General features: G+C 39.7%; 2 protein-coding genes and 1 non-coding gene across 3 annotated transcripts; 1 reads left to right on the top strand and 2 right to left on the bottom strand.

Annotated features, from left to right (window-relative positions):
• Positions 1-448: 448 nt before the first annotated feature.
• Positions 449-10,325, bottom strand: RANBP1 (RAN binding protein 1). Its single transcript, XM_068654257.1, has 6 exons — positions 10,183-10,325; positions 8,799-8,935; positions 7,169-7,326; positions 5,385-5,513; positions 3,249-3,314; positions 449-2,297 (listed from the first exon to the last, which is right to left on the bottom strand). Exons 1-6 carry the CDS (start codon positions 10,195-10,197, stop codon positions 2,173-2,175), a joined length of 630 nt encoding a protein of 209 aa, XP_068510358.1. The 5' UTR covers positions 10,198-10,325; the 3' UTR covers positions 449-2,172.
• Positions 3,032-3,166, bottom strand: LOC137841529 (small nucleolar RNA SNORA77). Its single transcript, XR_011088647.1, has one exon. It is a non-coding gene; the product is annotated as a small nucleolar RNA SNORA77 (small nucleolar RNA).
• Positions 10,326-10,329: 4 nt separating the features above from the next.
• TRMT2A (tRNA methyltransferase 2 homolog A) lies at positions 10,330-18,345 on the top strand. Its single transcript, XM_068654256.1, has 11 exons — positions 10,330-11,181; positions 11,908-12,016; positions 12,508-12,689; positions 13,583-13,697; positions 13,977-14,092; positions 14,658-14,769; positions 15,819-15,941; positions 16,582-16,657; positions 17,201-17,317; positions 17,543-17,639; positions 17,956-18,345. The coding sequence occupies exons 1-11, from the start codon at positions 10,544-10,546 to the stop codon at positions 18,257-18,259; spliced, it is 1,989 nt and encodes a 662-aa protein (XP_068510357.1). The 5' UTR covers positions 10,330-10,543; the 3' UTR covers positions 18,260-18,345.
• The last annotated feature ends 17 nt before the right edge of the window (positions 18,346-18,362 follow it).

Genomic DNA, 18,362 nt, shown 5'->3' with positions numbered 1-18,362 from the left:
TCAGAACATTGACTAGCCAGTCTTCAGTTTAGAAGACAGACATGTTCTTCAACCAAACGCTAACCAGAGGAAATATTTTACTTAGCAGTCCTTATAACTTGGCTCTTGGAGATTGCAGACTTGCACTAAGGATGACTGTAATCCATGAACTGTAAACATGGATCAGTTAACCTAAACAGGAAGGGAAATGTCTTGAAATCAATTAAGTATGCATGAATAAGTGAAAAAGTGAAAAAGGGGGAGGGGGAAGGAGAAAGAAGTTAATTAAACAGGCACTGTCAATATTAACATTAAACAAATTGTTTCCTCCTGCCTTCCGCACAAGATTTCTGCACAAGATTTGATAGTGAAATCAAACCCATACGTTTTGTTGCTTCCACCACACTTTGCCCCTGCAGGCTAAAAATACATTCCCAGTAAGAGTTAACTTTAAATAAACAGCAAATCCTTTAAATGAAAATTTAAATTTATTTTGAAGTTTTTAAATGTCATTTCTATCAATTTAGACACACTGTTTGACATTATCAGATCAGAGAATTTACAGTGACTCATGGATAAAGATGTGGCTTTTACATTCAAATGTTAAGTACTTCAGAAGAACTTTGTCTTATTTCCAAACCAGAAACACTAAAAAACATTTTATTTTGCCTTTCAACCATCTTTGTTAATTAACAGACTTTTGATATCTGCCGTACTTGAAGTGGAACATGCACAACACCAAAGGAATTACTTTGTTTGAACGAAGTGAGTACCTTAATTACAGTTCCAGACTTAAGACTAGTTCATGGTAGCATCAAAAGGCAGTGCTAAGTAGAAATACAAGAATTTTTTTTAATATATTTTCCTCAGGTAGATTGCAAAGTCTGATCTACTTAGAGAGCCTTTTTATGAAGATAAAAAGGTCTTGCTATCTGATAGTAATATCATAAGAAGTTCAGCAAGTTTTGTCCAGTTTTCATAGTTGTGGGAATGGTAATAGAGAATTCCATTGCTATCTAATGCTATCCTTGTATTAGTGGTTAAAAACAAAACTCAATCTATAAGACTTAAATTGTGTTGATTTTATCACTTGCTATAATTTCTTCTACTCTCTAGCAGTAACTTGAGACCAGACAAACAGTAAATGCTCACATGGGAGAGATTTGATCATTTGCCCATCATTGGCAAGAAGATTGCCCCTTAAGTGTGTACAACACACTTAAATGACTTAAGTGAATGTCAGAATTCCTCCTTTCAAGAGGGACAGCCTCCCACCACGCATCTTACAAGTTAAAAACACTCCAATTTTTGAAAAACACCATAAGCTCCAAGGCCCTGGAAAAAGCTTATAAGTTTTAGAGTTTAACTGTTACATGCTGACACAGGGCAAGGTACCCAAACTCTGTCGTATATGCCTTAGTGTAAGAGACCAGGACTGCCTTTAGTCAGTCAGAAGCACATCATGGAAGATCTGGGACAACAGCTACAACTTTGTGCTAGACTCCAGTATTTTTAATATTAACAACTTTCATAAGCAGCAGGGGTGAAATTTTGTTTCATAAAAGGAAAATGCTACTCAGGTCTCACATAATACATTTCTTCCCCCACCTTTGTTTTCCCTGTCTAATGAAACATCAGTAATAGTGTGCCAGGAATGCTCTATCAGCTGATGCCAGAAGTCAGCTGTATTTCAAGAATCACAGGCACAATCCCTGCTCAGGAACACTCAGCAGGAAAGGGCGTGAAAGGTCTGTTACATTACAGTTTCAGAAGCCATAAAAACATGTATGCAGTCTTAATCTTCCCTGTTGGTAAAGTCTATGAACCTAGTCAATCCATAGGTATGATGATATGAATCTCAACACCCAATGAAATAAGTGTATTCATAAGCCTTTAAACTACATAGAAAACTCAGTTCTGTCCTCTGATGCTGTTTCAAGTTTGTTTTATTCACTCTTTTGGATGACCATAAATAAGTGTTTCCACTATGGAAAAGAAAGTTAGCACAGTACATTTTCATGACTGGGGAATGGATTTTCTGAAGACATCTTCAAAAGGGCAAAAGCTTAGAAAAAACAACCTGAACATTGAATTCAGTTCCTTATAAAGTCCCTTGTAAAAATAAAAATTAAAAAAAGAAAAAAGGAAGAAAAAGAAAAATTATAAAGGAAAAACTGCAAGGCCCAGGATGACTTATTGCTTTTCTTCATTTTTTTCCTTGGTCTCTTTCTTCTCAGATTCTTTGCTCTCTTCCTTTACAGAAAGCTCTTCTAGTTTTTCAGCAACTTTATCAGCGCTATCATTTTTGTCTGTGCCTGCTAAGAGATCAATGACAAAAAAAAGTTACATACAGGCAGCAGTCAATCTTCCTGTAACAGGGAAAGTAGAAGCAGAGGACAAGGAGGGCAGGGAGGAGAGAGATGGCTGGTATTTAGAATAAGAACAAAAGCAAAGAAGTTCTTTATTGATCACTGGAATGATTTCTTCTCCTTTGATAGATACCCCTGATGCTAGAATTTTAATCACAAAATGAATGTGTAATCATAGTGACAGAGAAACATGTAACATTTGGTCAGCTTTGATGCTACTAGTAACAGACTCCAAAGAACATCCAGTCAAGTAGATGTCGTAAGTCCCTAGCTTTTGCCTATCTTAAATTAAAAACATCCTTACGAAACCCAAGTTCCCCGATGTTTGAAACTGAGACAGACAGGAAGTTCTTAAGACTGAAAAATTCTCATGTAAATATCAGGAGTGTTGACTGCAGACTGCTTGTAATCTCTGCTTCAGGAAGATGGAAATGTTTATTTTACAAGGTAAGCTGTCTTGTCACAGAGACAGTTACAAAATGCAATGAATTAAGCTGTTAAAAAGACCTGTAAATGAAACTGTAGCGTTTCTTCACATTAACAACTATAAGAGCAGAGTATCCTGCTTTCATGATTCCCTCCCAAAATTCCACAAGTAAACTGGAAGGAAACACTACTGTGGTTGCAGTGCTCAGTTTGTATACGATAAACCAGAAATGCTTCTTTAGTAGCAGTTCTAATAAAGCCATGTCCCAAAAGCAATTTTAACAGCCTTCTACAAAAAAAAGAAGGCATTTGTCATGCCTGTGAACTACTGCTCTCGCAGACAGAAAAAGCACCTGAACTGAAGCCTGCAGTTCGGTACAGAGTGAGTCTGCTCAAACACCATGATACTCCAGGGAGCTGTAACCACTCAAACAAGAAGAGCAGCATGGTACAATACTGAAGACTTAACCTTACCTTTCTTTGCTCTCTTGTCTACTTCATTCCTGCATTCTTCAAACTTCGCTTTGAATTTCTGTGCATCTGTTTCAGTAAAGACAATATTTATTAGCTTTATCTCCCTGTAACATTAAATACTTCTCAAGTATCTTCCCTCAAAATCAAAAGTTTTGCGTAAACAAAACTTGCAGGCAGTTATAAAGTGACCTAGTTTAAAATCAGAGTGCTGTGCAAAGGTCTCCAATGCCATCTTTGTGCAGAAGCAGTTTGTCTTTAGCAAGTCTAACAGAGCCTTTTATTTTGCACCTTGAAAATATTTAAAACTAGCTCTTTCTGGAGTCCTCTTTGTAGTCCAGCTATTCCTGCCCTTTATAAATAAGAATGACAGACCACTAATATGACAGTGCAGAAGACTGAGGATTAGCCCTGAGGTACCCTCCATCTCCACTATGTTATACCCCAAAAGAACTTCAGATCTGTACCATAACTTAGGGCATCATCATTAAGTACTGAAGATAAAACCTATTACTAGAGTATTCAGATTCAGTACCTGAAGACCTTGACTTAAATTGCTCCTGATTACAGCAGCTAGGGAAGCACAGATTCCTCATATGTCTAAGTTGCTTAATCAAGCTTCAATAATGTTTATACAGAAATAAAACAAACACAGACAAAAGCTGATCAGTCAAGGTATTTCCTAACACCAGAACTATAGAAGCATTAGCATGGTATGCCTGCTTGGTACTACTGACCACATGAGGTCACTGTTGCCCCCACAGTAAATTCAGAAGCCACCATGAAACTAGCTCAGGAAAATACTAACTTTTTTTAAGCAGCTCAAAAAGAAAAGATGCATGAAGGACACATTTATGCCTGTTCACCTGTTATCTGCTTAGTCACTACTGCAAAGTGTAAACACACAAAGATGACAACTATCAATACAGAAGACAATACCCTTAATAACCTATATAACCTCACTGAAAAGAGGGAAAGACTTTGCAAACATAGGCAAATGATTACCCAAACCTTTTCATTTCATATTTAAGAAGCAAGCAAGCACTAAGAAGGTGCACCACATATATGGCTGAACAATATACTAGAGACTTGAAGAAAAGAAAGCAATGAGATCTGCTACATTCTTCCTTGACGCAGGCAAATCCATCCCGTGGGTATGCAAACAAGGTAGTATTTCTCTCATGGCATTTCCATATAGCCTTGGTACACTATCAACATTAAAAAGGTCAGCCTATACCTAGAAGTTTGGCACCAAGAAAAAGGTAAAAGCTAAGCTGATTGCATTACTATATGAAATATGCTGGACTAGAAAGGGTGCATTTCAAAATACAGAGCTACTTCATTACCATCTAGCATACAGAAGGAAAAGGTGGCTAATAAACTAACTACTTGTGTGGTAGGTAGTAAAGCAAGCACATTTTTCCTTCCCCCCGCCCCCCCCCCCCCCGAAAAAAAATATTAATGAACTCCTAGAATCATCCCACAAAGCTGGAAAAGCTGCAGTGGCACTCAGCCCTACTAGCTGATCCACATGTAATTAGAGACCTACTCTATTCTGGTAGTCAACATAGTGACTCCGGAAAACAACACCAACTAGTATAAGAGTCAGGTTTGATTTCACTAACCAAACATTCAATTTAATCAAAACCAAGATGCTACATCCTTTATTTACATCCTTTATTTTATAAAAACATCTTCTGCTAAGTCAGATAAACCACATCTCAGGTCAGTATTTCCTTTCCTTGCTTCTAGTACAAGAATGGGGTCTGAACAACTGAGACAAATGAAAACAAGCTGCATATACTAAACTCTACCCACACAGCATTGCTGCTTTTAGTTTTACTCTAATTAGCATTACACTTGCATGAAACAGTGTAAGTTAAAAAAAAGTTTCCTGGAGCATAGAGCTCTGTAAATACTACTCCAGATCTAATTATTATACTGTATGAATTATTATACTGTATGCCAGCATGTATGGTGAAATGATTAACTGACTTCTCTCAGTTAAAGCAGTAATTAGCTAATGCTACTGTGCAGCACTAAGTTATGCTTTATGTGCAACGGGTTTACACTAGTGTTTGGACCTGTAGCATAACATACAGCATACAATCAACACAAATTCAGCACCAGTTCACTTACTTTCCGCATTTAAGAAACGGATTGCCAGAAGTTCAGGCTTGGGGCTTTCATCTGCAAAGTCAGCATGTGTGTTCCAGACCCATGCCCTGTCACTTCCAGCATTAGGCTTCAACTCCATTAAGGGTGTGACTGAAAAGCAAGCATTAAAGTGGTACAGAGCACAATAGTAAATGTTTTCCACACCAGCCTCCATACATCTTATGGATAGCTGACTGTGATGCTTATGTAAAGCAGTTTACAGAAAAATACTTTCTTGATACATAGAAAAGAGCGCCCAGTATAATTTTCTTTACATCCTCAAAATGATGCAACATCATTGCTATAGAGAAGAATGGTGGATTCACCACTGTCTAGTTAAACTCCATTTCTTAATTAAATTCTTAATTCAATTCTGTTTTAAAACAGATGACTGCTGCACTGTAAGTGATGCAGACACTAAGCATAACTCTGAGAAACAGTCAAATAGTTTATGAAGAAAAGGCACACAGACAGAAAAACAGCATTCTTTCGCACACTGAAAATAACGTACTACCCACATCTGAGAATCTGAAGATAGTCAACTCCTTCCCTTGCATTTTTTAATTTAGAGATGGGATTATGTTTTGTTTCACCTAACATTTGCATAAATGAAGAGTCCTTTTGTCTGTATGTGAATCATCATAAATTCAGTAAAGAAATCTATACTGCAAGTAGATTTTCCAGGAAAAAAATGGATTACATGGACACTACAGATATGTCAACTATGAACAGTTTTTACACACTTGCAGAGGTTATTTTCCTAAACAAAAGGTTTATTACTTTTGGTTGGTGACTATGCTGCTTTTCTGTTCACCATTTTTACTAAACAGGAACACCTGAGTTCTGAAATCTGACCTTCTGAAAAGATATGCCCAAAGAAATTAATCATTGTTTCTGACTACAGATTTGTATGAAGTTGCATTAAGCAAGTACTTCAAACTTACCTAAATGTAAGTTAACTCTACAGATACCTTTATATAAACCTGCATACTACCAAAGCAATCAAGTAACATGAAGCATTACTGAATTGGTTTACTTGTTGCTAAATTTACTTTCAAATTTGTTTTCACTTCACATTTATTTTTATTCAAAGAGAATTAAAGGAACAAACCCTTCCTGCTCCATCAGCTCTCAATACATATTATTTTTGAATAAATCAGCTGAACATACCCCCTTCATTTCAGTCTGCTTCACTAGCAGAGAAAGGCTGCCAGACAAGTTTAACACCTCAGTATCTGCCTTCCAATGCAGAAGTATTGTTTCTACCATTTCAGCCATCTAACTTGGGATGCTAAATTATTATGATTGCTCTCAATATTTTGTTTTTAAATGAATGCAGAAAGTGGAAGCCTCAATACCGTTCATTATAAGGTATAAGAATGTATGTTCTGGCTTGTTTTTGTAAAAGCATGACAAAGTAAGCGAACACTGTCTGTCTACTCAAGATAAAGTGTCTTTAGAACACCATTAGTTTGAAGAAAAAAAGAGTAACACTGTCAGAGTCAGCATTGCAGGCTGTTCCCAAAACCAACTACAGCTTCCTTATGCTAATAAAAATAAGCATTTATGGTTTTGATACTTGTGGTCTTGTGCACAGAGCAACACATGACTGTATTTACAGTAGTATGAGTTGGACATCTGCTTTAAGATGCAGCCATTCCCTAGCTGCTTCTAAAAAGCCACCGGGCTCTTAACCTGCAATTTATGAAGCTTCATCAGACTTTTTCAAAAAAAAAAAAAAAAGCAAGTATATCAACATAACATACTGTAATGGTTTGCACAGATTTTTAGGGTTTTATCCCTCCTCATGAGGAGGCGAATTGTTCCCTTCTCCTTGTGTTTCAGGAGTTTTACATCACCAGTTCCTCGTTCTTTCCATTCTGGTAGGTCATTCTCAGACGCAAATCGGAAAAGTTTTGCTCGCCTTAAAGAAGAGAGAATTTCAGAAGTTAGCCTGTATGTAAAAACACATATTGAAACAACATGCTCAAGAGTACAATACAGTGGATTTTCTGTTGTTTTTTTAAGCCACGCATTTTTTTTTTTAACCCAGGCTTTTATTCAGCATGTAGCATTAGAAACTGATATTATATATTCAAGTTTAACAACAAGCCATTAGGAAATACATAACATACACTGGAGTTCGTTATGTCCTGGACACACTTTTGGGAAGGATGATAAATGTATCTGGTGTGCATAACCTTTTAAATTAATGAATAATTAACAGGCTTTGCTATACCTAGCATAGCAAGGTGAGTATTAGAAAATACAATTGCTTGAATGAAGAATATTGCTGGTTGGCTGTAGCAACCAAACAGCTAGATCAAGACTAAGACTCTTGTATAAGTCCAAGCCCAGTGTTTGATCTAAGGTTAACAAAGTGCCTCACCCTTTAGAGCCACTCATTTCCTTTCCCTTCATCTCCAAATGCCTAGCTATTGCTATTCTTCAAGTCAGAATAAAAGAAACTTAGTGCTGCACTGCAGTGCAACATACCTGCTTCAGAACTTCATTCTTTAATTTTCCAAGATGGCAGTGTACCAAAGAAGAAACAGCAATAGTTTGGGAGATTAGTCAATGCTGACCTTAGAGAGATAGTCTGAAGAGCTTAAGACACTGCTAACATGAAAAGAAGCACCTGCTCACACTACAGGATAAAATATATCTAGCCTCATGCCCAAGCAACACTAATTCCAAATAGGTACATGTCAGGTAAAAGCACAAATTCTACATTGGTCTTCTAGATGTAGCAAGGAAGCATCAGTATGGAGACACAACTTAAGAACTTCAGAAGTGCAGTCTCTGCTGCAAGCAGAAGTTAGTGATCACTACAGAAATATTCAGGAAAAAGCTCAGTGTTCTACTTTTTTACACAAGAGCAAGGGATGTGGCTTGTAATGAAAAAGAGTTTTCAAGAGAAGGTGTTGGATGTTTGCCTTCTCACAGACTCTGATGCAGATGAACTACTGTGGTCCAAAGCAAGTCACTCCTAAGCCCAAATGGCACTAAGTAACTCCTCTAGTTTTAGCTACCAGAACAACCAGCATTCAAAAAAAAAAAAATCCTTTTCTCTGTTATTTGTTTTATACTGTGACTACACACCTTCAGACCTCAAATTATTATTCAAGTTAATGCATTCTTTTAGGTTAAACAAAACAATATTAAAGCCAGATTCATAATATCATATTCTCCCTGTACTGTTCCAGACCTTAATCAATTTCCTGGGGCATTATTGTTAATCATTCCCCCACTCAATCTCTGCCACCACAGCAAGTACCAGCCTAACTATTCCTAACTAGTTAACCAGCTTTTTTGTAACACATTCAAGTTAATGTAATAACATTCTAGTTAAAGTCTAATAACCAGCTAGATAACACGCAGAAGTATTCTACTTACATCTTAAAGAGCTCTTCCTCATCCTCTTCCAGAGTTTTTATTTCTTGTTCAGGAAGGGAAACTATGGGCTCAAACTGAGGATCATGGTTAGAATCATCTGCGTTTTCAGTAGAAGTATCATGGTCCTCATGTGTTTCCTGGAGAGAGGAAATGGGGGAAAGAAAAGAAAAATTTGTTATATACTTAAATTCAAGATTACTCAGTGATTAAAAATTAGTAAACGAAATATTGTGTAACAATAAACCAAAGTTGTAGTTGAAAATTAATTGCTCTAAAGTCAACATACAGTTATAGTAAGAAAAAAGTGGTCTTGCACAGCTAGATGTTTTCGTTCTACCCACTAGCTTTTGGTTATGGAAAAGCTGCACCAATTAGCTTTCTGCTGAATATGTTTTATGCTTCCAATACACTACTACTTCTTAGTGGCTAATGACCTATCACTACTGCAGGAACAAAAGAAAATCCAGCAAAAAAAAAAAAAAAAAAGAGAAACATTTTACATCCAGAAAGGCAGCGTAAGTTCATTATTCTCATCTTATGCATTATAACTCCCACAACCTGAGGTGTTTGTGAGGCACAGTCACACTGCTCATAACTTTTTTCCATTTCAGCTACACTCTCTGGGGGAACTGTAACGGGTAAATGGCCAAGGCGAGACTTCCCCGCGGGTTGTTGGGACCGGCCCCAACGTTTGCTGAGCTGCGGAACCCCTCGGCGTGGCTGGCCAACTGCCGGCAGCCCCCGGCACAGCCCGCGAGAGGAATCCATCCGCAAGCCTAACGGGGCCGCACGCGGTTAGCTCAGGTGAAGGGCCCCGATGTTTTGGTGCTGCTGCTTCAGTAACAAAAAGAAAAAAATAAATAAATAAAAAAGGAGCGAGGGGGCACGAAGCGCTGCAAACGACTCCCGAGAGCCAGAGCCCGGCCAGCCCAGGCGGGCCGGGAGCCTTGTGCTCGGGCAGGCCCCGCGGGGCAGCGGCCGGGCCCAGCTCCCGCCTCGGGGCCGGGCCGAGGAGCGGCGGCCGCTGGGTCCAGGCCAGGCCCTGGCGGCGGCCACGTGCGAGCGGCGCCCGTTACAACGGCAGGGCCGGGCCCGCCGCCACAGGCCCGCGGCACCGGGGCTGCTCCCGCTGCGCCGAGAGGGGATTAAAGGGAGGGGGGGGCAGGGGGGCGCCTCTCCCACAGCGCCCAGGCGGCCCCTGAGGGAGGCCGCGGCCTCCGAGCGTGAGGGAGCGGGGGGGGGGCTGAGGCCGCGGCCTCCCTCAGGCCTCGCCCCCACCTGTTTCCGTTACTCCCCTCCCCCATCCCGCGGCCTCCTTCTCTCCCCCTTCCCACCCCCGCTCCCCCCCCAGCCCGCCGGTGCCGGCAGGGCCGCGCTCCCGCACCTTGGTGTCCGCCATGGGCCCGGGCTCGCTGCGCTCCGCTCGCTTCCGCCGCCCCTCCCGCCTTTACCTCATGCCCGCGGCCCGCGCCGCCGCAAGGCCCGATGGGAGGCGGCCCCCGCCCCGCCCCGTCCCTGCAGCCCCCGCGCCATGGCGGCGCCCGCCCCGCGCCCACGCCTAAGATGGCGGCCGCCTGCCTGAGGGAGCGGCGCGGGCCGCTGCGCTTTGCTTTATCGCGGTTCTTATGAGCCACGCGGGGCTTGCGAAGGGGGAGCAGGGCTGAGAAATAAACTGAAAGTTAACGGGCTGCTCCCTGAGGAAGCAGTGAACAGCGCGGCGCGGCCGGGCTTCAGCAGGCGGCGGGATGGAGGTGGCTGTGCCGGCCGGGAACGGCGCGGCCGCGCCTGAAGAAGAAGGAGGAGGAGGAGGAGGAGGAGGAGGAGGAGGAGGAGGGGGAGATGGCGGCGGCGGTGGTGGTGGTGAAGGAGGAGGAGGAGGCACCGGGGGGGACCCCACGCCCGGCCCCGACGTGTACGGGTACACCAAGGGAGAGCTGTTCACCTCCGAGATCTATAAGGTGGAGATACAGAACCTGCCGAAGTACATCGGCTTCAACGACGTGAAGAAGTTCCTCGCCAAGTACGGGCTGAGCCCCCACAAGATCAAACTCTTCGGGCGGCAGACGTTCGCCTTCGTGACGTTCAAGAGCGAGGAGGAGCGGGACAAGGCCGCGCGGGCGCTGCACGGGGTGCTGTGGAAGGGCCGCGCGCTCAGCGTTAGGTTGGCCAAGCCCAAGGCCGACCCCATGGCGAAGAAGAGGAAAAAAGCCGAGGGGAGCGAGGCAGGGGAGGCGAAGCGGCCGGCCCCACCGGCGGCCGGCCCCGAGGAGCCTCTCAGTAAGCAGATAGCCGATGTGGTGACTCCGCTGTGGAGCGTGCCCTACGCCGAGCAGCTGGCCAGAAAGAAGCAAGAGTGCGAGCAAGTGCTGCAGAAACTGGCAAAGTAATTAACGGCTGGTTGTGAAACTGCCCTGGGTCTAATGATACATGGTTACAGTGGGATAGAGCTAAGTTTGAGCAGATTGTTATCTAAAATAAAGCCGGTTAGAGGGATGTCAGAAAACAAATCCCAAACAAAGTAAATAACAGATCATCTGTGATGCTAGGGCTGAAGAAGTGCTCCAGCTGGCAAAACTTGCCGCTGCTGTTCTTGGTCAGCTTCAAAAGATCACTAAATGAATGGACATCATTTTGGGAGTCCGTAGTGCCATGGGCCTAAACAGAAAGATGTTTGTGCCCCTGAAGTTCAAAAAAATATGCACCTGTCAAATGTTGTAAGAGGCAATCTGTAGAGACGGCAAAATACCATTAGGGTTTTCTCCTAAATAATCCCCTCATTTTTTAAGTCTGGTCTTTGCAGATCAAAGTATCTTTTCCATCATTTGCCCTAATCGTGTAGATAAAATTGCAGTCTGTTCGTGCATCAGTACCTTGCCAAATATAGTACTAACCTTTGTAACTACATTAACTCTTCTTTTGCCAGGTTATGGTTCTTGTAAAATTGGAGTTTTTTTCCATGTTAAACAAAGTATTTATTTCAGAAGAAATAGTCTTCCTCTGGCAATCTGATACTTTCTTATGCCCTAGCTTAAAAGGAAAAAAAAATGTTGTGCAACAGTTTACTTTTTCCAAGTGTGCAGTTTTAAATGTTTGTTTCTGATTTGGGCAGGGAAATAGGAAATAACAACAGAGCGTTATTACCTTGGCTGTTTGTGCAGAAGCAGAAGTATAACAAAATGTGCTGCCCGGTAGAGGGAGTGAAAGCATCACCGTTACAGGTAACGTCATCCGAAGTTGAGGATGGAATGGGGTTGATGAGATTAGGGCAAAATTGATTAGTTGGTCTTAAGAGACTGCAGACAAACTGAGTATTTGTCTTCATTGCGTAATGAATGATGAATTTTAAACATCATTGCCTTTCGTGTAAATAGTGTGTGGAAATACTTACAGGAAGCAGAGAAATGCTTACCTGGATATTCTATCTTTAAAGTGAGCATGCTGACCCCAGAAGTTTGTGTTGTAAGCTCATAAAAACATCTTTCAAATAATGCAGTATTTTGCTTTTAGAGTAACATGATTTACTTAATTCTTGTTCATTATTGTGGTTAGTTCTCATACATCAAAGTTCAGGAATATCTTCCATATGAACTGAAATGGCTTGTGGCCTTCTGCAAGTACGTTTAACCACGTGAAGGTTGTTTTCAGATAAACTTGGTATGTACAAGTAAGTGCTGTATAAATATCTTACATAACTTTATTTTAAACCTAGACTGAATATCGCAACAAATGTGAGTTTTTGATTGGGATTGGTGTAAATCAAGAAGACAAAACTGTGGGTTGTCGTCTTGGCAAATATAAGGGTGGTACGTGCGCTGTAGTGGAGCCATTTGATACTATTCACATTCCTGCTATTGCCAAAAAAGTAGTAAAAGCATTTCAAGACTACATAAGGTGAGCATAAGTAAACTGAATTTTCTTTAAATGTTTTGATGACTCAAAAATATTCATAAAATTAAAGTGAAAAGTTTAGTGTTTGTTCTGAGCTTTATGACCTAAGGATATACCAGTCTCATTCTTTAGCAGTTCTTTGACATTTGCATCTTGTGCCTTGATCACTGGGTGTATGTCCCTTGTTCTTGCTCTGATGTTTTGAGATGGAGGGGCAGATACCAGCATAACACAGCTTTATTGCTAGTGATGAGATAACAGAAGTCTACACGTGAAAGTGCCTGTTATTTAAGAGCTTTTTCCAATAACTGTAAAGAAAATTTTATTCTGAAAAATTGTTAAAAGAGGAACTTGAACAACTAAAGTCAATTGTGTGCTTTACTGACTTAGAGAAGAATCAGCCTACAAGTCAATAAAACAAAAGTGGTAAATCTGTGAGCAGTCACACTTCTTAGAAAAGGAGCAGTTGCTTTGAAAAGCAGTTGAATTCTGAAAAATGGAAACTCAGAACAATCTTGAATATGGAAAGTTTTCAACTTAGTGTGGAACACAGAAGCTGATGAAGGCATTTATAAAAAGTTGTGTTGTTCCCTGAATGTGGTGAGAGGCTGCCTATCTCCTATCTATAATTTTGGATGGGTTAAAATGGATAAGAGGTAAGAGGATTATGAAAGCTAGGGAGAGATTATTTTGTGATTGGAGATCTATTAATCTCTTTTTTTTTTTTTCTTAATTAAGATTTGGAAGTCATTCTTCTCTTGACAGATCAATGTAGTCTCTGTTTGTACTTAACATTTTTCATCACTTTGCATGGTGAGCTGCTTTTGTTTCAATCAACTTGAATGTCATGCAAAAAATAGTTCCTTGTTAAGTAACTGAGCTTCTGAAAATTGCAGGTCAACTCCTTACTCAGTTTACAGCCCAGAAACCTATGAAGGTCACTGGAAACAGCTCACAGTCCGTACCAGCAGGAATGGCCACATTATGGCAATTGTTTATTTTAATCCTCAGGTATTTAAGATGATATATAAAGTGCAGCCCAGATGCACAGTTTTAAATTACATAAATCTGATTTTATAAAGAGTGAATGTGAAAGAGAAATAGAATAATGACTTAGCGTGGTTTACTCTGCATTACTGCTTTTTTATTTAGAATAATCTGATAAATGCAAATGAACAATTAATGTATGTCTTCTTTAAGCATATAGAAGTATATAGCAGGCATACACTATATCATATCTTCCAAGTCACTAAAATTATTATTCTCTCTCTTTTCAAATGAAACCTTCAGAAATTAAGCAAAGAAGAGCTCGCTGACCTAAAAGTCTCTCTGGCGAAATACTTCACAGAGGGGATGGGAAGGGACAGTGGCATTACTTCTCTGTACTTTGTGGAGGAAGGCCAAAGGTAAGGAACTTGGTTTTGCTTTGGGGAATTCTGCTGGCAGCGGGATTCTTGTTGTTTGCTAATTCCTAAAAGTAGCAGCAGCATTATTACTTTGCTGAACCTTTTCCACAAAAGATTCCTGAAACTTCCAGTTTTCCTGTAGCGGTCACTGAGTAAAGGCAGCTAGGGTTTAAATGGGCAGAACTGCTACTAGTTAGTGGCCATCAAGCTGTGAAAGTGTTTGCTATATTAGATGGGTACTTATTGTTATCAACAAGTAAATTTCATGTCATTTTTTTTCTTTCCTATTTTACATAATTTTTCATCTCCCCATCATCTTCCACAGAGCACAAAGTCCACCTTATCTTCATCTAGAGACAATGTAGGTCAAACTCTTTGTGTCAGTGGAACGAGATTTAAAAGAAAAAATTCCAAGGTGGTCTCTAAAAGAATGTGATAAATGTTGCCATGTTATAAACTACTGTGCAGTAGTACAGTTTTTAAGATAATGCTTTTTGGTAAAAAAATAAAAAAAATTGTAATAAACATAATTGCTTGCTTTTGTTTGTTTCTCCCCTTCTACCAGGAAATCTCCCAATTTAGAAGACTTGCCTTTGGAGCATGTGGCTGGTGATAAGTACATATATGAAGAACTTCTTGGCCTAAAATTTAGAATTTCTCCTCATGCATTTTTTCAAGTAAGGCTGATATTAAGTTTCTAATTTACCTGGATTTGCATTATTGCCTCTAAGATGAGCTGTTGCAGCATAGTGAGATACTACATATTTAAGAGATTCAACCTTTTATATATTTGCTGTGATTAAATACATCTAAGTATTATGTTCTGCTGTAAAAACTCAGTAAATGAGCATAAACTTGATGGGGAGCATGTTCAAAGTGACTTGTTTTTACTAATTCAGTATTTTAATATCATTTGTCTCCTCTTGAATGGCATTGTACAGAACATGCAATAGGCAGTTCAGTAATCTTTGTAATTTTTGCTTGGTTTTCCAAAATGTGATTTTTCCCTGCTTTTAAGCTTCAAAAGTAAGTAGCCTCTGTTGTGTAAATGGAAAACAAGTACTGAAATAGGAAGGAAATACGTTACCACCTGGGATCATACATACATTGAAGATAGGCTGTATTTTCTATTATTTGCCTTAGATTTTAGTCTACTGCTATGCATTTATTTATTTTCACGTGGTGGACTTTACTTGCCCTTTAAGTTAGAGAATGCAAAATAGAGGCACTGGTTTGGTGAACTTGCTGTGTACTACTTCCTTTACAAGAAGGCACGATTACAGCATTTATATTAAAGCAGGTTTACAGATGAGGTTAAAGTAAAGCTTGATGAGTGTCTTGTCATGGTTATATTCTCCTGGGTTTGAATCTACTCATTCCATTCCTGTTCAAGGACTGGAAGTATTTTTAAAATCCTTTGTTTTGTAGCATTTTCCTTAATCATTTTGTTTGTTGTTTCCTCTAGTTTTCAAACTTACTTTTTAGGTACTGTAGAAAATGCCTTGTGTTTACTGGAATATAGATACCAAAACATTCCTTCTCAGAAAGAACTGAATGAGACTTTTACAATGCAATGGTGATCTTGTAGATCAGTTATTTGATGATAACTTGATGTGAAGTTCTTTCTTAGAAAGAAGGAAAAAGAAAATTTGCTTTTATAAGACTTATTAAAAAAAACATTTACTGCTTATAAAAAAGTAGACCTACTTGACATATATTTTCACAGGTAAATACACAGGCTGCAGAAGTTTTGTATACTGCCATTAGGGAGTGGGCACAACTGAGCCAAGAGAGCACGGTACTTGACATTTGCTGTGGTACAGGAACTATCGGGATTTCTTTAGCCAAGGTGATTAACGTCTCTTCCTGGATATAATCTACAATTAACATTCAGGTGTACCTCTTTTGTTATACTTATACTTATAATGAAAGAAAATACTTGATGTACTTGAAATGAAATGCATGATATCTTTAAGTTTTAAAATTAATTTCTAACTAAATTGCCTGTGGCTGTTTTAACAAATCATTACGAAAGCTCACTCTTTATGTTAAATACCCTAAATTATCTTTAAATTCAGTCAAAAGAGGCAGTAGTTCTGTCAGACAGCCAAAATTTACTAGAAAAGATTTGTCCACTTAACTAGTTAGAGCTTTCTCAGGTTAGAGTTTTCTCAGGTTAGGAATAACCAACTTTTGTCATACTCGCATATCTTATGAAGTAGAGTAAATAATGTTAAGGAAGTTTAGCCCTCCAAAAAACCAAAAACCTACCATAATAAGAGTCTAATGGGATAGATGATGTTCATCTGAGAATTCCAGTCAAAATGCCCCTGGTACTTGCAGAGGTCTCTTGGACTCTTTTCTAGCTGCAAGCTAGAAAAGTAACCACCTGTAAGTAAAAGTTCACATGCAGTAAATTGCTGATGCTATGAGTAACTTATATTTACATCTCTGTACCATAGGCTGATCTTTTTCCCTTGATTCTGTAGAAAGTAAAGAAAGTGATTGGAATTGAACTCTGCCAAGAAGCTGTGCAGGATGCCAAAGCGAATGCCCAGATAAACGGTTAGTTAAGCTAAAATTCTAAGATCTTTGTTTTTTCCAAGCATAGTCATTTCCAAGCATTCTTTGTTTTCCAAGCACAGTAGTTACATAGCTACTTCTTCACCATACTAAGGAGCTTGGAATTACATGTTGTTGATAGTAATCTTACCCATTTTAACTATATCTCCTGAAAATACGTATGCTAATCTCTGCAGTCATTTTTCTTGTTGACTAACAGCCAACATTACTTTTACATTGAAACGTTCCAGTTTAGAAGAAAAAAAAGTGAAACAAAGCTCCATCTAGCCTCATAAATAAAACTCTTAACAGTATCTGCTTTTTGTGGGCTTTTGCTTTATTCTAGATAATGGAGCATGCTTAAGTTACTGCTGTTTAAATAATTTGAAGTACCAGTCAGTGGTTGTTTAAGTTGCACTGGATCAGGGTAGACTAAATAACCCATAGTTTCTAAGATGTAAGACTTTAATATCCAACTTGAGTGTATTGAAAGATGCTTTGACTTGATAAGTACTCTGATTAACACCTTGTTTCTTTGTTTAATAGAACTGAATAACATCGAATTTCATTGTGGGAAGGCTGAAGATATCGTTCCTTCCTTAATTAACATATTAGCTCCCCAGAACCTAATTACCATTGTAGATCCGCCACGAGCAGGACTGCGTAAGTTTACCTTTTCTGTTTTAAGTCCATTCTCCTAGCTGATGTTTGGTAGTGTGCCAAAGAAAATACCAGTGGAACAAATAAAGTGGGAGGCTTTAACTGTAACTTGAAGCAGCTGAGTATTCCACTAGTTTTGTTCATGCTTGAGTACAACTTGGAATACTTCTGGACATCTGGTGATGCACACAAAACTTGCTCTCAGCTTTCTTGCTTTTGATCATCTAGACTCCAAGGTAATCCTTGCAATTAGAAGAGCTGAACAGCTGAAGAAGCTTATCTATGTATCCTGTAATCCCAGAGCTGCAATGAATAACTTTATAGAGTGAGTAATTCTTGGATAAATAAGTAAATATGGTAAGAAAAATTGATTTTTGGGGTGGAGGGCTGAGGCTGGCTTTTAAGTCATGTTTACTGATTTTTTTTTCCACTGTAAAACAGCTGACAGCTGCTACAAAGCAAGCTTGGAGCTGTGTTACCTAATAATGTGTAATAATGGAAGTACTCAGGGTGCTGACTAACCCTATTATGGAATGAGGCTAGGGGAAGAAAAGCCTTTCTTAGAGTAGTAGCATACTCTTCTAAGCGATGAACAGTACACTAAAATACTAATACAGTTCCTGTTCCCTTTTCCCATCAAGTCTTTGCCGTGCCCCTTCCAACCGAGTCAAAGGAGCCTCTTTCCGTCCTGTTAAAGCGATGGCTGTGGATCTCTTCCCTCAGACAAGGCACTGTGAGTTACTGATATTCTTTGAAAGGGTTGAATATACAAACGGAAGCTCTGCAGAAGCGAAGCCTGATGATACTCAAGTCACAACAGCAGGATGTGATTCAGAGTGCTTGGACAGTACCAACCCGTCTAACGTTGATGCAAGCCAGACAACTTCTATGGATACATGCATAGATACATCATCCAAAGAGAGGGAATCAACTCAAGTCCTATGAGATACTTTCCAGAAACTTCTTTTGCTTGTTAACTGCTTCAATAACATTGTCGCTCTAACACCCAGGTAATAAATCTCTACAACAGAGTGGCTGCAAGGCTTCC

This window comes from Anas acuta, chromosome 17 (assembly GCF_963932015.1).
Source record: "Anas acuta chromosome 17, bAnaAcu1.1, whole genome shotgun sequence".
Taxonomy (NCBI): Eukaryota; Metazoa; Chordata; class Aves; order Anseriformes; family Anatidae; genus Anas; species Anas acuta.
Note: the sequence above shows the minus strand (reverse complement) of the source record. Positions and strands in the feature narration are given on the sequence as shown.

Coding starts and splice junctions, on each gene's coding strand:
- RANBP1 (XM_068654257.1), bottom strand. Junction 7,327..8,798: donor GAGGAAGAGCTCTTTAAGAT/GTAAGTAGAATA, acceptor CTCTTCTTTAAG/GCGAGCAAAACTTTTCCGAT. Junction 2,298..3,248: donor AGACAAGAGAGCAAAGAAAG/GTAAGGTTAAGT, acceptor TTGATCTCTTAG/CAGGCACAGACAAAAATGAT.
- TRMT2A (XM_068654256.1), top strand. CDS start 10,544: ATGGAGGTGGCTGTGCCGGCCGGGAACGGCGCGGCCGCGCCTGAAGAA. Junction 11,182..11,907: donor GTGCTGCAGAAACTGGCAAA/GTAATTAACGGC, acceptor TGATTTGGGCAG/GGAAATAGGAAATAACAACA. Junction 17,318..17,542: donor TCCGCCACGAGCAGGACTGC/GTAAGTTTACCT, acceptor TTGATCATCTAG/ACTCCAAGGTAATCCTTGCA.